General features: G+C 31.1%; 1 protein-coding gene across 1 annotated transcript; it reads left to right on the top strand.

The window, feature by feature from the left end:
* Positions 1–12,989: 12,989 nt before the first annotated feature.
* On the top strand, positions 12,990–14,784 carry LOC132599631 (phospholipase A1-Igamma3, chloroplastic). The gene is given in 2 exon segments (XM_060312938.1): positions 12,990–13,582; positions 13,585–14,784. Coding segments are annotated over 2 exon segments (1,509 nt in total). The 5' UTR covers positions 12,990–13,104; the 3' UTR covers positions 14,616–14,784.
* Positions 14,785–19,202: the final 4,418 nt, after the last annotated feature.

Genomic DNA, 19,202 nt, shown 5'->3' on the forward strand with positions numbered 1-19,202 from the left:
TGTTGGTTTATTTTTAATTTTAGTAGCATAGTTTTCCTTTACATGAACGATTCTAGACATGCAATGTTATGAATGGGCCTGGTCCAGTATTAGTAAAGCAGCCCAATATCAAATTAAGTGGCCTTGTTAGCGATTCAGGTTGATAAATGGCGTCATTTTAGAAGTAATCGGTTATGCGAATATTGTTGAGTTTAAACTCAAAGTCTGTTTCTTCTCATCCCTATTCTCAGTATCTCTGATTCTCATCTCCTTCTTTTTAACCTTTGTATTTCAGTCAGATTTCTATTGTTATTTCCAGAATTGCTATTGTATTGCTACTGTGTTTGAATTAATACAAGTTGTTAGACGTGATAAGAATTTGGTTCGTTACATGCAACACCAAATTTTAAGATTTTTGGATAATCAACGTATTAAGATTGAAGTTTGTGGTTAATATGCAATTTGATAACTAATCGTCAGCGACATATATAACTACAGAAAAGGTCCAAAAATACCCCTAACGTATGGGAAATGGCTCACAAATACCCTTCATCCATCTATTGGTCCAAAAATACCCCCAACCTATTTTTTTGGCTCAAGAATACCCCTCAAACTAACACCCTAATTTTGATGGTATTTTTTCAATTTTAAGATGCCACGTGGCTTGTTTTGATTGGACACATATATTATTTAATTTAAAAATTAAACCCCACCCATTTACACTTGTAGCGAAATGCAACAATTTTTTTTTTTTTTTTTGCATTTCGTCAGTTAATCAACGAAATGCAACAATTTTTTTTTTTGTATTTCGTGAATTAATCAACAAATATGAACGAAACTGATTTTTTTTTTTTTTTTGCATTTCGTGAATAAAAAACGAAATAGGAAATTATATTTTATTTTTTTTGCATTTCGTGTATTAAAAAACGAAATAGGATAATTTTTTTTAAAAATTTCGTTCATATAAAAACGAAATTGGAAAATATATATATATATATTTTGCATTTCGTTGGTATATCTACGAAATATTAAAAAAAAAAATTGTATTTCGTTTATTAAAAAACTAAAAATGAAAATAATTTTTTTTGTATTTTTGTATTTCGTTTATATAAAAAAATAGAAAAATAATTTTATTTTCATTTCGTTTATATAAAAACGAAATAGGAATACATATATACACACCAATGAAATGGGATATATATATTTGTATTTCATTTATATAAAAACGAAATAGGAAAATAATTAAATTTTTTTCGTTTGAGGGGTATTCTTGAGCCAAAAAAATAGGTTGGGGGTATTTTTGGACCAAATAGGTGGATGGAAGGGTATTTTTGGACCAATAGATGGATGGAGGGTATTTGTGAGCCATTTCCCATACGTTAGGGGTATTTTTGGACCTTTTCCGATATAGCTATGACGAGAAATATGTTTATACAGTCTGATTACTAGACCTACATCCACCAGCAACCATTATTTCTCAATTCTTAATTTGTGATTGAGACCTGAAAATCTCAGGGCTTTCTAGCATATAATAAATAAATAATAATGCCTTTGTTTTTGTTTTACGAAAATGATTATTGCAAGTTGGAAATTTGGATTTGGGTCACCCATGTGGGTCAACCCAGATCCATGTCCAAATAAGTAAATATATATAATATGTTTTTTATATATTATTATAATAAAATGGGAAAAGTGAAAAGACACAATTTTTCCAGAAAGTTCCTAAAATTTGTATCCCTTCAAGAAAAATAAAAAGGTTTCTGCAGAAGAAACCAACATAATTGTTTCCTCTGCTTCCTTCTACGAAAATACAACATAGAAAAACTTTTTTCTTCTTTTTGTGAAGATCTTCAGAAGATTCCTAATACGTTGTTCATAGAGCACTCTTCTTCTCTGTAATTCAGGTATGTCGTCATAGACTGTGAATATTTATGATATAGTTTGTGGTCTTAACAAGTGATTACACTCAGAGGCGGACTCAGGATTTTGACGCAGAGGGGGCACTACGGACCAAATGCCTTAATATTGACATGTCAATTGTTACTGTCAAAATTTTGCGTGCAACTCTTTGAAAACTTAATAATTATGATAAGGTATTAGTAAAATAGTAGGGATAAAGCATCATTACCCCCTCACCTAGTAGCGTTTTTGCTACGACACACCTTACCTAATGTTTGATCCTATCACCCCCCTAAACTATTTAAAACCGTAATATTTTACCCCCTAAACGCTGATGCCCACTCTCATATGGGAAGTGACATACACTCTCCTTGCCACATGTGCATTTATTTCTTTTCTTTTTAAAAAAAAAAAATCAGCTTACGTGTCAATTTTTAAGAATAAAAAAATAAAAAACTGATTTTTCTTTTAAAAAATTTATTTTTAAAACCCGTTTTTTTCAAAAAAAAAAAAAAAAAAACGGAAAACGTGAATTAAAAAACTGATTTTTCTTTTAAAAAATTTATTTTAAAACCCGTTTTTTAAAATAAAATAAAAAAAATAAAAAAAATAAAAACTGAAAACGCGAATTAAAAAACTGATTTTTCTTTTAAAAAATTTATTTTTAAAACCCGTTTTTAAAAAAAAAAAAACTGAAAATGCGAATTAAAAAACTGATTTTTCTTTTAAAAAATTTATTTTTAAAACCCCTTTAAAAAAAAAAAAAAACTGAAAACGCGAATTAGAAAACTGATTTTTCTTTTAAAAATTTTATTTTTAAAACCCGTTTTTAAAAAAAAAAAAAAAAAAAAAACTGAAAACGCGAATTAAAAAACTGATTTTTCTTTTAAAAAAAATATTTTTAAAACCCGTTTTTTAAAAAAAAAAAAAAACTGAAAATGCGAATTAAAAAACTGATTTTTCTTTTAAAAATATTATTTTTAAAACCCGTTTTAAAAAAAAAAAAAAAAACTGAAAGCGCGAATTAAAAAACTGATTTTTCTTTTAAAAAATTTATTTTTGAAACCCGTTTTTTTTTTAAAAGAAAGAAACTGAAAATGCGAATTAAAAAACTGATTTTTCTTTTAAAAAAATTATTTTTAAAACCTTTTTTTTTTTTAAATAATCTGAAAACGTGAATTAAAAAACTGATTTTTTTTAAAAAAAATTATTTTTAAAACCTGTTTTAAAAAAAAAAACTGAAAACGCGAATTAAAAAATTGAATTTTCTTTAAAAAAATAAATTTAAAACCCTTTTAAAAAAAAAATTGAAAATTTGATTTTTTTTAAAACCCATATTTAAAAAAAAAAAAAAAAAAAAAACAACACTGAAAACATGAATTTTGTATGTTTCTCACTCTCTCAATGAGAGTGAAACACACTCTCCTTGCCACGTCAGCCTTAAGGGGGTAAAATATTACGGTTTTAAATAGTTTAGGGGGTGATAGGACCAAACATTAGGTAAGATGTGTCGTAGCGAAAACGCTACTAGGTGAGGGGGGTAATGATGCCTTATCCCTAAAATAGTATAAAGTATAAGCTTCAACATTGAAAGAAGGAGAATGTGTTTAGAATGGAGAAAAGATTTGATTTGGTGTTGCTGCTGCTGCTTTTTTTTTTTTTTTTGGTGTGTGTGTGGAGGGGTTTTTTTTTTTTTTTTTTTTTTTGGGGGGGGGGGGGGGGGGGGCGCTTAAGGGAGGACTAAAGAATTTAAAAAAAAAAGTTTTGGGCTTACTAATTTATTTGTAGAGAATCTACAAAACAAACGCAATAAAAAAAAATAGAAACTAAATTATTATGGGTCAACTACGTATATATACATCTTAATGAGAAATATTTACGAAACGTGACGATAGTTTTAGTGTATGAAAAATGTATGAAATGTGTATATCTCGTTCAAAGCTTAAAAAGTTCGCTCAAAATTTAGTGTATGAAATGTGTATATCTCGTTCAAGGCTTAAAAAATCCGCTCAAAATTATGTGTATGAAATTTGTATCTCGCTCAAGTCTTAAAATTTCGCTCATATTTTTGTATATAAAGTTCATGTTAGATTTCTGTAAAATAAATACAACAACAACAACATTGTATACAACTTTGATACAACATTCAAGATTTAAAATAATTGCTCACATTTTTGTGTATGAAATGTGTATATCTTGCTCAAGGCTTAAAAAGTTCACTCAAATTTTATGTATGAAGAACATATGAAATGTGTATATCTCGATCAAGGCTTAAACATTACGCTCAAAATTTTATGCATGAGAATGGTATGAAATGTGTATATCTCGCTCAAGACTTAGAATTTCATTCACATTTTTCTTATATAAAATTCATATTAGGTTTCTGGAAAATTAATACAACTACAACAACATTGTAACAACTTTCATACAATATTCAAGGCTTAAATTTTTCGCTCACAATTTTGTGTATGAAAATTATATTAAAAATTTCACTAACATATACACATTTCATACAGCTTTCATATACAAAAAATTGAGATAATTTTTTAAGCCTTTGACCAAATTTTTTTTTTTTAAAAAAAAATATAATATATATATATATATATATATATATATATATTATTTTATTTTTCTGAAAAAAATAAAAAAACGAAAACTATATGAAAATCGGTCATGTTTCGTAATATATCATTATGTTTTGTAAATAAGAAAAACTATCATCACGTTTCGTAAATATTTCTCTTTAACATGTATATATATATATATATATATATATATATATATATATATATATATATATATATATATATGTAGTTTTCCCAATTATTATAGTCAGGCTCAAACTCAAGTTTCATGTAAGGATATAATGGGCCTAACGACCAATTGCACTAAAGTAGTGGATATATATTAGAGATTCTTTTAAATATATATACGCTTTTTACGGTGTATACACCATATATATATAAAATGTTTTTTCGAGATTAGTGGTGTGCGACCCCCTTCCTAATAGGGTGGGTCCGCATGTGATTACACAAATAAATATTGAAGATTCTTGGAAGACTAGACGGCCTATGCCCGTGCTGCGCACGGGCCCAACACTTCGGATTATAGTGCATCTATATATATGTAGTTGTCTTTGAATAGTGATTATATATATATATATTATATTCAAAACATGATTAATATAACATTGTAGTTTGTGCTCCGTATTTAAAATTTTATTATATTAATGTTTGCTACGAATATAAAATCGGCAAATTTATTAATATTTTTTAAAAGAGAAGACTTGTTTAAAAGGAAACTATTTTCCTTTTTACCAAATTTTGATTTGGATAATTCTAATTCAAATTATTAAATTAATTTTACATGTTTAAAACGAAACAAAGTAGAAATTTATTTTCTATTTAAACGAAGAAATACTATTTTTTTTATATTGCTAGATTTTGTTAATATGAGGTCCACTTTTTTTTTCAGTGAGTTTGGAGATGGTGGGTTCCAATTTTTTTTTTTTATTATATTGCTTGATGTTGTTTAGTATGTGGTCCACCCTTTATGGGTTGCACCCTTTTTTTTGTTGGATATTATTAGTTTGTACTATTTTTATGCATATAATATATATACATATATTATGTTCAAAATACGATTAATATAACATTGTAGTTTGTGCTCCGTATCTAAAATTTTATTATATTAGTATTTGCTACGAATACAAAGCCAACACTTTTTTTTTAACATTATATTTTTTTTTAATATGGGGTTCACTTTTTTTTTGGATATTGCTTGATTTTGATAATATAGGGTACACTTTTTTTTTTCCCATGAGTTCGGAGATGGTGAGTTCCACTTTTTTTTCTTCCTTTTTTTTTGTTGCTTGGTGTTATTTAGTATGGGACCCACCCTTTTTTTAAGGGACAACGGACGACAAAGCATGGGTCTAAACCCATGCTTTATATAGTTTCTTTTTTTTTTTATTTTTTTATATTGCTTGGTGTTGTTTAGTATGGGGCCCACCCTTTTGGACATTATTAGTTTGCACTATTTTTATGCATATAATATATATATACTATGTTTAAAACACGATTGATATAACATTGTAATTTATGCTCCGCATCTAAAACTTTATTATATTAGTGTTTGCTATGAATATAAAGTCTGCATTTTTTTTTTGACATTGTTTATTTTTTTAATAGGGGATTCACTTTTTTTAATATGGGATTCACGTAGCAAACGCACGTGGCAATAAATCCATCATTATTGACTTAATGAGATACTTTGGAAATTACATGAATATTGTTTGATTTTTTAATACGGGGTGCACTTTTTTTTGGACATTATTAATTTGCATTATTTTTATGCATATATATATATATATATATATATATATATATATATATATATATATATATATATATATATATATATATATATATATATATATTACTACTAATATAACATTGTAGTTTGTGCTCCGTATTTAAAACTTTATTATATTAGTCTTTGCTACGAATACGCACGTGGTAATGAATCCATCATTATTGACTTAATGAGATACTTTGAAAATTACATGAATATTGTTTGATTTTTTAATATGGGGTGTATTTTTTTATTTTTTTTTTGACATTATTAATTTGCACTATTTTTTTAATATTAGTTATTGTTTAATATATATGAGGCCCATAATTTGTTTTTTTACATTTGTTGTTGTTTAATATATATAGGGCCCATAATTATTTTTTTTATGGGGCCTATCAACGGACGACGAAAGTGTCCCAAACTCGTGCTTTTAATAAGTAGTAAAGTAAAATGTGTTTTATTTTCCGTCGTAATCTTTTGTAGTCAATGTACTAGACAGCTGTCAATACTAGATAAAATCTACACCATATTTAGCATAATAGACTTTCCTACGTGCCACGCGTTTTTCGTCGTTTTGTTCTTTTTTCTACAACTTTTTCCTTGGTTGTAAAATCCCAAGTAGTTTTCTACAATCTAACTTAAGATGTCGACCTTCATCGTAACACTATCATGCATTATTGTTGGTTGTTAGATGTCTCAATTTTCTTCCCTCTTAGGAATGTTCTTCATACTATATACCCCATTATTTATAAAGACGTATTTGAAAACCAAGGGTATGTTTGGTAGCGATTTTTTCATGTTTGGTTGACAAGATATTTCACAAAATATTTTTTTTAAATAAATTTCTTTTAAAAAAATGACTATAAGTGGGTATTTCACAGGGGTTTTCTCATCCCCATCCCCAACCCTAACACTCACCCCATCCCTGAAACATCGGTCCCTACCTCACCCTACGTCTTCGCACCACTGACCAACTCTGCATATCCATAATATTTGCCATATATATATATATATATATATATATATATATATATATATATATATATATGTTATAAAACTATATAATTGGAAATAAACAAGAGAAGCAAACTAATAACTTTGTAGAAAGGAGGGAGAAATTGTATTTCACTTCTTGTTGATATCTCCTCATAAATTGAGAACTTAACCATCTATTTATAGAGATGGTAAATCTCTTGATGAAGTCATCAATGACAACACCAAGAGTTAAAATCAAATTTGTGTTGCTTCATTTTCTTCATTTCATACATGCCACTAAATGTACATGTACCTATTCTTATTTAGGACATGTGGAAAACCTAGGCTATATGGACATTCATATATATATTTTACAACACTCCCCCTTGGATATCCATTGATAGATAATATGCCTCGTTAAAACCTTACTAGAAAAAAAAACCCCAGTGGGAAAAATTCTAGTGAAGGAAAAAGAGTACATATTTCTAATAATATACATTTTGGTTGCCTCATTAAAAACCTTACAAGAAAAACCCAGTGGGACAAAACCTTGTATGGAAAAAAGAGTACAACATGTATTAACTCCCCCTGATGAGAACTTCAGTCCAAATATTTAAGTCTTCGCATTCCAATCTTGTGCACCATCTTCTCGAAAGTTGCGGTTGGTAGAGACTTGGTGAACGAATCAGCCATATTATCACTTGAACGAATCTGTTGCACGTTGATATCACCATTCTTTTGGAGCTCGTGTGTGAAGAATAACTTTGGTGAAATGTGCTTTGTCGTATCTCCTTTTATGAATCCTCCTTTCAATTGGGCAATGCATGCTGCATTATCTTCATATAAGATTGTGGGTATTTTATCACATTTCAAACCACACTTTTCTCGAATGAGATGTATCATTGACCTCAGCCACACAACTTCACGGCTCGCTTCATGAATAGCTATTATCTCAGCATGATTTGATGAGGTAGCCACAATAGACTGCTTTGTAGATCGCCAAGATATGGCAGCGCCCCCACAAATAAATACATAGCCTGTTTGAGATCTAGCTTTATGTGGGTCAGATAAATACCCTGCATCGGCATAACTAACAAGATCGGGACTGCAATTGCTAAAATAAAATAAGCCCAAATCGATAGTCCCCTTTAGATACCTCAATATGTGTTTAATTCCGTTCCAGTGTCTCCTTGTAGGAGCACAACTATGTCTCGCTAACACATTAACTGAAAATGCTATGTCAGGCCTTGTGGTATTGGCAAGATACATTAATGCACCAATTGCACTAAGATATGGTACTTCTGGACCAAGAATTTCCTCATTCTTTTCTTAAGGTCGGAACAGATCTTTATTCGCATCAAGTGATCGAACAACCATCGGAGTACTTAATGGATGTGCTTCATCCATATAAAATCGTTTCAACACTTTCTCTGTATAGGCAGATTGATGGACAAAAATGTCATTTGTCAAATGTTCAATTTGCAAACCAAGGCATAATTTTGTCTTTCCAAGATCTTTCATCTCAAATTCCTTCTTTAAATAATCAATTGCCTTTTTGAGCTCTGCAGGAGTTCCAATAAGGTTTATGTCTTCAACATATACAACAAGTACAACAAACTCCGATATTACTTTCTTTATAAAAACACATGGGAAAATTGCATCATTTATATAGCCTTTCTTTAACAAATATTCACTAAGGCGGTTATACCACATGCGCCCGGATTGCTTCAAACCATACAATGATCTTTGTAATCTGATTGAATACATTTCCCGAGACTTTGAACTACATGCTTCAGGCATCTTAAATCCTTCAGGGATTTTCATGTATATTTCATTTTCAAGTGATCCATATAGATAGGCTGTAACCACATCTATTTCTATTTAAATATGTGACATCTTTTGGTGTCTGAACAAAATGTCCAATAAGCTTTACACTTACCAAGATGCGTCATTTCACTTGATAATAATTTCTACGTTAGCATGCTTTAATAGACGTAAAATTTAGATCCTCACAACCTTTTACAATATTGCGCTATATTGTACCAAAGATATCGTCGACGATATATTATCTTGTATCGGTTTGCAATATGACATAACTTATTGAGATCTCATCACTTCCATTATTGAGATCTCATCACTTTCATAATTCAGCACATGAAGCATTGTTCTCATAAGCAATGGTTTAGCTTTTTATCGGAGGCATTCAATGCCAAACCAACTTGGATAAAAACTAGCATTCACAAGATGAATTATCTTGATTACATAATCTGAAAATTGCGCTCTCAACTCAATCATTTTTTAGCAAGTAACTTTGCATATGTCAAACTGCAGGTTGACAATAAACGCACATGTGACTGTCTTATCGATGCATCTATTTAAGACATCACATAACAAGTGAACGGGCCCATATTCACCTTTTATATTTTTTCAGAATTTAGGGAACTCAATCCCAACTTTAGCCAGTATAGTCAACTTATCATGAGAACAAGCAACAACAATAAATTATTGAAGAATCTTCTAGTTCTTCAGTATATGTCAAATACTCAATCTGCACATCATATTTGAATCGGGATGATCAAATCGCTCATGCTGACTAATAAAATTATTTATACTAGTAAACTTCAAGTTTACCATGTCATGTGCTATTTGTTTTAGTAAACTTCTGGTTTACTATGACATGAATTTTATATCAATATAAACTTCTGGTTTATTGTTCATGTCATTCATCATGCTTATATTTGTAGTACAAATCGGGCAACCTTTCATATATTATATTTCTTACCCGTAGTAACTTGAAGATATTCAATCTTCTAATCTTTTGTAGTATTGATCATTTTTATCAGTAAACTTCAGGTTTACTACAACTTGTATTTCGATCATAACAATTTTTTTTTATTTTTTTTATTGCGATACAAGAAGAATGACATAATAATAGATAAACTCTTCAGGAGCTTTCAATATGCTTTCCATAATCATATATTGTTTGGATATTGCTGGGTCATGATTCTTGTGCACAAATAATTAAGCTCTTCTGGACACCTTGGTCACTAATTTTGCACTACCAAATATTGCTTAGACACTGCTGGTGTCACGAAAGAGAATTTGATGATCTTTCTGATGTCATGTAAGAATACAGTAAACAAATTTATTTTTAAAGATAATAAATTCATAAATAACTAACAATAAACATTATGCTCTAAACTTCAGTATTTCAAATATCTCCTTCAGGGAGATTCGCTATTAACATCTAAATATTTTGTATCTTAGCGGTGACCACATAAAATTACATCCTTGATCAAGAAAAATATATGAATTTGTTATTTCCTCCAGGAAAATCAATAACAACTAACCAATGCTATATCAATGTGGTTATAATAGAAAATATTCTACAAAATCCCTTGGAATGATACGTTATAAAGGTATCCAAGATAATTTGACGTACGACAGGTACGTGCAGCAATGACCTTCATACCACAAAATAACATCTAGATCCTTTGTTATTTTATCTCTTCAGGAGGTGTGTTGTGGTATTTCTTCATTCACTTCGGGGAATGAAACTTGGTCATTTAGATGAGCTTTATACATAATTTTTAGCGGCTCATTATTTTACTCAAGCACAATAAACATATGAAAATATTACGAGCATATAATTAACACCATCGTCAATGAGCAAATTCATAATACCAATTGTGGATAAGCAAATTATAATAAACTTCAAGTATATCCATAGTAATAAAATTGCACAAGCATATTTTGATCTGATCAAATTCATAATAAGAATTTCCGTATGTAACATCCATTTTTTTTTTCAATTCTTAAAAGTCTGTTATCCATAGTAGCTGTTATCCATAGTAGCTTTAACCTATACAGTTTGTGCCACAAAACAGTAGCCTTAAGTTAATCATATGCCTCATATCAACTCAAAATTAACTAGAAATAGGCAGAAAATACGTCGCAAAAGATTTGCATCAAATTGAAACTGGTCTAACAACTTTAAAATTAGACTTTCTGTTAGTATATGAATGGTCATGTGAAGTGTTATACTTGCCATAAGAAAAAAAAAAAAAAAAAAAGCACATGTCATATTTATACAAGTCCAGAAACTAACAAAACGTGTTAACTAGGATTAAAATGATATGAAATTACAGAAGGGCTTCGGATGGTAAGCACGTATAGGCAAACAAGAAGCCAGTAGTTAATCATAGCTTGCGGATAGAAGGGATTGAAACGTAACTTTGGCGGAGATAATATACTACTTCTGGAGTAAATTTCAGAGTTTTGCTACTTCAAGTAAATTTCAGATTTACTATGTCAAGCAAAGTTTAATGTTTTACTGCTTCAGGGGTAAAGTCCAAAATTTGCTACTTCCGGAGAAGATTTTAGAGTTTGCTACTTCGGGAGCAGATTTGTTTACTTCAGGAATAAAATATAGAATATTTAGAATATCTTTTCTAATTATTCCACCTCTTCTGGAGGTGAGACGTGATATTTTCACAGCCAAAAACACGTCTGTATTTATAATCTTTACTAAACATCATCACATTCACTTCAGGGAATGGATCTGTATTTAAAACATTTACCAAAAGTTCTCATTCTTCAAGAATGAAACATAATCATTTTAATGTGTCATAACCATATCAATTTATGATAGCTTAAAACTTCTTTTAAGATGTTGCTACTTCAGGAACAAATCGGGGCATATAATATAGAGAATCCTTCTCAAACATATCTTCAATTATAATCACAAGCTTGCCACTTCTGGTGGTTATTTATTTCTTCCAAATTCTCATTTATCCATTAAGAAATATGAGATTAACATCATAATCCCTATTAACATTATTGTTCTTCAGGAACAAATTTGAGGCATAAATAAATATAACCACAATAAAGCTTGTGAAATTTTGCCACATCTAATGATAATGCTCTGCAGGAGCAAATTTTAATTGCATCTAAATTTATGTAAGTGCAAACCAGAGACCTCTTGGAAGCAAGCTCATGTATACAGTAACTTTTCTTTGTCTTCTATTAGTAATTAATAGTACATACCTTCAACTCATTGTTTTGCCACTCTGGTAACCAATTTGGTTAACTTACGTAGCAAAGAGATTCTTGTGCGCCGTATCAAGCTCCGAAACTTTTTGGTAGAACTTGAATCTACTCAATAAAATCACTTCATAATAGAGAAAGTAGTGGTTAAACAAATACCACAAAATTGAATTTTGACATAATAATAAACTATCGTGTAAGATACTTATCTTGCACTTCTGCTAAATTCCAAATGATACTCATGTCTCTTCGATCTTTTCAAAATATTTGCCCAAGATGGCAGAGTCTCGTGCTGATAACGTGTTATAAAACTATATAATTGGAAATAAACAAGAGAAGCAAACTAATAACTTTGTAGAAAGGAGGGAGAAATTATATTTCACTTCTTGTTGATATCTCCTCATAAATTGAGAACTTAACCATTTATTTATAGAGATGGTAAATCTCTTGATGAAGTCATCAATGACAACACCAAGAGTTAAAATCAAACTTGTGTTGCTTCATTTTCTTCATTTCATACATGCCACTAAATGTACATGTAGCTTTTCTTATTTAGGACATGTGGAAAACCTAGGCTATATGGACATTCATATATATATTTTACAACAATATATATGTTTTTAACATAATATTTTCTATTTGCTTATAAAATATCATAATTAAACAAGAAACCCATATGTTTTTCGAAAAGCATTAATTTCCAAGAAAACATTTTTCTTGGTACAACTACAACCACACTCAAAAAAGAAATTAAAGACTCTTGTACTTCATCTCGTAGCTACCACTAACTTACCACTTGCAGTATATGATAACGTTAAACACGAGGAGCAAAAAAGAATCCCATCATTCATCATGGCTTCCTTTCAATTATCTCTCACCAATCCCAAACACAAAATAAACCATACTTGCCGAGAAGTTTTTCCATTAAGGAACACAATCAAACCTAAGGACCTCTCTTTCCCAAAAAATGGACTTTCACCAAAACTATCTTTGAAATCTTCATCTCTTTCAAATTTCGAGGACATTGAAACTCAACATTATGAAGAAGAAGAAGAAGAGAAAAAACCCCTTCATGAGATGTGGAGAGAAATCCAAGGGGGCAACAATTGGAAAGGTTTACTTGACCCTATGGATTCTCATCTAAGAAAAGAAATCATTCGTTATGGTGAAGTTGCCCAATCTTGTTATGACTCATTTGACTATGATCCTCATTCCAAGTATTGTGGGACTTGCAAGTACCAACCATCACATTTCTTTGAGAAGGTCAACATGGTGAAAAAAGGTTACGAAATTAGAAGATACTTGTATGCAACATCGAATATCAACTTGCCAAATTCTTCCAAAAATCGAAAATGAGTAACATTTGGAGCCAACACGCGAATTGGATGGGCTACGTAGCCGTGGCCACTGATCCAGAAGAAATTAAACGATTAGGACGTCGTGACATCATCGTTGCATGGCGTGGCACGGTAACGTACCTAGAATGGATCCATGACCTAAAAGCCATTTTGCACCCGGCTCATTTTCGCGACGATCCTAACATCAAGATTGAGACGGGGTTCTTCGATTTGTACACTCAAAAAGAGAAAAATTGTCTCTATTGTTCATTTTCTGCTCGCGAACAAATTTTAGCGGAGATTAATCGATTAATCGAGAAGTACGAAGGTGAAGAGCTAAGTATTACAATTACTGGTCATAGTCTTGGTGCAGCATTGGCTTTGTTAAGTGCTTATGACATAGCTGAAATGAAATTGAACATTTTACATAGTGGTAAGTCCATCACTAAAATAATTCCTATCACAGTTTTCACATTTGGCAGCCGTAGGGTTGGAAATCTTAAATTTAAAGAAAGGTGTGAAGAGCTTGGAATTAGAGTTTTGAGAGTGATAAATGTGCATGATATGGTGCCAACAGTTCCTGGGATTATTACAAATGAGAAATTTCAATTCCAAAAGCAATTGGAAGAGAGACTCTCATTTCCTTGGAGTTATGCTCATGTTGGGGTCGAGTTAGAATTGGACCATCATCAATCTCCTTTTCTCAAGCCCACTAGTGATTTGGGCTGTGCACACAACCTTGAGGCCCATTTACACCTCGTTGACGGCTACCATGGCAAGGCCCGGGCGTTTTGCTCTGCCACCGGGAGGGACGTGGCTCTCGTGAACAAGGATTCGAGTTTCTTGAAGGAGGACTATGACGTGCCCCCATTTTGGTGGCAAGATGAGAACAAAGGCATGGTGAGAACTATCGATGGGCGGTGGATACTGCCGGAGAGGCCCATAATTGAGGCCCATCCGCCAGACACAGCCCATCATTTTCAGAAAGTCCTCAAACTTGCTAGAGCTAGACTAAATTTACCATAGTTACTACTACTAACTAAAGTATGTTTTACTCTTCAACGTTTGCTTTTGTAACGAAAATTACATAAGTAGGCTTGCTTGCTAAGAGCAGAATGTGTGGATGTAGATATGTCTTTGAAAATATTGTGATGCCCAATTATTAATAAGTAACTAAGTGTTGTCTTTTCAAAAATTCTGTCTATTTCTAACATCACCTTCATAGTTGGCTCATTCATCCAATTTAGCAGCTCCATCTTGCTTGACTTTAATTAAGGGAAAATTTTGGAAAAAAGGCTAAAAATATTCTCTCTTACAAATTTGAATAAAAAATTTCCTCTCGCCATTAAAGGTTTTAAATATACTCCTATCTTAATGAGAATTTCCAATTCCCCCAAAATAATCCAATTTTATTTTTAAACTTGCTTCATTTAAACCCGATTCAATTACATAAAAAACTCATATGTAACCAACTTGTTCCCGAGTCCTACATTTGGAGCCACTTGGCACAGGTGCAGGTAACCCATATGGGGGTTTTTATTTAGTTGGATCAGATTTAAATAGAGCGGGTTTAAAAATGAAATAAAGTTATTTTGGGATTTACGTTAAGACAAGGTTATATTTAAAAATTTTAATGACGAGAGGAGTATTTTTTATTCAAATTTATAATGAAGGATATTTTTAATTATTTTTTTAAAATAGAGGGATATTTTCGACCCCTTTTCCCTTTAATTAATGTTGTGACGTGAATATACCCGTCATAGTCATGATGAGACCCTGGTGATAATACAGCCAAAATTGTGTTTACTTTGTTTCAACAACTTTTATCTCCTACATTGACTACTGAGTTTGTTTTTGTACATAAACCATAAGTCCAATAAATCAAACAAAGGTTTCGAAAATATCAAACATATTTTCTCAGTTCATTATCCTTTCAGAAAATATTAATCACTTTTAAGCAAAGGGATATATTTATTTGATTGACCTGAAGTCCACCCACTATTCATAATAATAAAGAAATCTAATTGGAACAATTTTCCACTATTAATTTTCACCAATTAAGTTCAATCAATAATAGCCTTGAATGAGTCATAAAAAGACAAGTGCCACCAGTTAGTGGGGTCAAATTAATTCCAAATAATGACAAGAAGTCAAGAACATGATGATGATGTTTAATGAAGCTGAGTCTAACTTTTGTGCAATAAGGTCGTTTGCTAGGATGATAATAGATTATTAGTCCCATGATATTAGAATTATTTCATAATTAGTTGATGGGATAATTGCTTTGGTATTTCACCCGATCCCATCTATATGGGATAAAAGATGGAATAAGTTATTCCAAGTAGAGGGTGAGATAAATTATTCCATCTTATCCCACCCAATCTCATCTATATGGGATAACTTAACCCCAAACGACAAGTTACTTCATCTTACTGTCTATAATTAATGAAACCTGAAAAATAACACAAAATACTACGACAACAAAGGGAAGGGAGAAAAGAAACATCCTTTTCATATGTGGTTATATATCTAGTTGTACAGCTTCATGTCACATATTAAAGGGGCTTATTTTCATGGTGTAGTTAGTTTTGAACAACCCAACAATGTGTCAGATTTGACTGTTAATTGCAGGCAGAATTCAATCCATGTGTCTCATAAGCATTGAAGTATGAAAATAATGTGATACACAAGGTGATAAACCATCCTAATAGTAGAGACACAATTGAGAAGTCCTGTATAGAGCTATTATGATTTCCCAAAATAGGATTTTGAGACGCTTTTTGGTGATATTCGGTGGATATATCTTTGTTTGCTAGCTGCCTTTGAGCGAGTTTTCTTTGTGGCCTTGTCCATCGTAATTCTTTTAGTGGTCGTTTGGTTGCTAGTCAAAATAGTCCTGGGATTACAATTTCGGGACTAATTTATCCCATCTATTGGGATTATTTTATACCATATTTCAGATAGTATAAAATAATCCCAGTATAAGTGGGTTAAGAAGGTATAAGTTGAGTTATTCCAGCACTAATTTTTATACCACGTTTGGTACAAGATATAAAATAATCCCGGGATAAATCTATACCTTATACCAAACGTGGTATAAAAATTAGTACTGGCATAACCCATTTTATACCTCAAACCAAACGACCACTTACACTACTAATGTTAGCTAGCGATGTGGCCATAGATTTCCAAAACAATTTAAAAATTTTAATTAGTTAAAGTTTTTCAAATTTTGAAAATATGTTTGGTCATAGTTTTTCAAAACATATATCTTTTTTTTTTTTTTGAAAAACATGAAACGTAACTTATACTCATAAGTTTTAAAAACTATCAAGAATACTCAATTATACCAAACAAATATATGCTAATGTCCAAATTATGTAGAACCTTCATTGATGACGTTTATTAACATTACACAAACCATAATCCTATATACAGATAAATTTGGCACAAAATTAATATTCTTATAATGAACTAGATAATACATTATTCTGAAATCATATGACGATATTCTAATAACAACTGCTAATAGCACTTGCAATTACTAGCTACTACAATTCATTAAATTACAATTATTTACAAAAATTCAAATCAGTAGAAGAAAAATGGATAGATAGAGATTAATTGTCCATCGTAATTCTTTTTCACTACTAATTTAGTGATGCAAACATAGAGGAAAGAAGTTAAATGAATGCATGACCAGCAATAACATCTTCACCCACTTGGGTGTAAACCCATTACTCTTCTTTCTCGATTCTTCATCAACTACCTTTCAAGTCTCATTCGTTTGTTTTTCGTACGAAAACGATCTATACCAAAAATCAAACAGGGGTCTCGAAAATATCACCAATTTTTCTCCCTTTCAGAAAATATAAATGACAGCTGGCTAGCCAATTACTCCCTCCGGTCCAAAAGAGTGTCCACTTATCAAATCGAGAAAGAATTAATCTTATTTTTTTTATTTTTTTTATTCAGTACTAAGTGATCAAATTTCAATACTCATTTAATTAGTAATAGTTTAGTCAAATAACCTATTTTTCTCTAAGGGTTAATATTTTCTTAAAAAGTGTATAACTGACTAAGTCGACACTCTTTTTGAATCGAATGAAGTATTTGTTTTGAGCAAAGGGAAATATCTATTTGATTGAAGGCTACCCTCAACTCACAATAATTGAGAAATCTAATTTGAGCAATTTTTCCATTATTAGTTTTCACTAAGTTTAATCAATAATAGATGGATGAGTTATGAAAAGACAAGCCACTAGTCAGTAGAGTCAATTCTGTTTACCCTAAAAAAGAGAGAACAGTTAAATTTGTTTGGTGGTTTAAAGGATACATGATTTGATTTGTTATAAATAATGAAGTAAAATTAATTTATAAAAATTAGAGTAATAATAGACAAATTGAGTGACTAAAATAAATAATAATAAAGCGATTGAGCTTGGGCTTAGTTGATCTTGGGAGCAAATCCTTTGGCAGGTTTCCTCCGGTGGAACAACTAAAAGCTTAGACTTATACGAACAAATATAATGTTCCAGAGTAAAAGAGTAATTTAAGAGAATAAATGTAAATAGCTAAGCTTGCAAGAATATTATGTAATCAGTGTTATTCGATGATCGTTTTTTCAGGGCTATTAAGCTCCTTTTGTAGTACAAGTACATGAACTCTTAAACATGTAATTTAATCCTAATAATGAACAATAATGGGCAATGAATATTTCCTTAATACAGAATCGTAACGTCTGCTTCATATTTTGTCCGGTCTTGTAACGTTATTCTGCTATTAATTACCTGATACAATTTCCTTCCCGGATTTGATCCGGGTATTACCGGAGGCACCTTACTTGAATTAAACAAGGCAACATACAACGTTACGCTTTCTTCAACCACATGTTCCAATACCATTTGCCACGTATTGAGCTATATTTTGTCATGTATACAGATAGTCCCCCACTCTCCGGTGTAATGAAGTGATACCGGGGAGGGGAATTGAAACGTTTCCGAACTTACCACCACTTAATAAAGGGAAAGTTTTCTTTCTGACTTCTGATATGACATACGTCTCTTCGATTCTGCCATTTTTTATCCACGTGTCCTTCCTACATTGTCCATACTGGGCGTTTTGAATTGATCCATAATCATTACAGTTTGTGTGATTAATTCTTAAGAAGCTTACCTTAATCTCTTTTACCCCTCTCTTAAACTCCTTCCATTCATTACATAGATACCTCTTGTTCTCGCATTAAATCCTATTAATCTTCACTTTTGCATTAATTATCCAAAAGCATGGCTAAACCCAGACCTTCATCTACATCCGCTACTTCTCTTTCATCTACTTTGCTGCCGCCAACCGGTGGCGATAACCCCCCAATTCTGGCCAAAGATTCTTTCTATTCATTTATTCCTAGTACCTTTAATTTCAATGATGATTTCGCTCTCAAGAAGGTAAATACCCAAAGTGACAGCGGTGAAATGGTTGAGAACTATCCTTTCTCCATCACTGCTCCACTATCAAAACGGTTATCTCTGATTGTAACTGGAAATATCTTTCCAACATTATCATCCTTGATCCTAGAGATGATATTACCAAATACAGACCAAGGTTTTCAAGTGT

The sequence above is a fragment of the Lycium barbarum genome, chromosome 6 (genome assembly GCF_019175385.1).
Source record: "Lycium barbarum isolate Lr01 chromosome 6, ASM1917538v2, whole genome shotgun sequence".
Classification (NCBI taxonomy): Eukaryota; Viridiplantae; Streptophyta; class Magnoliopsida; order Solanales; family Solanaceae; genus Lycium; species Lycium barbarum.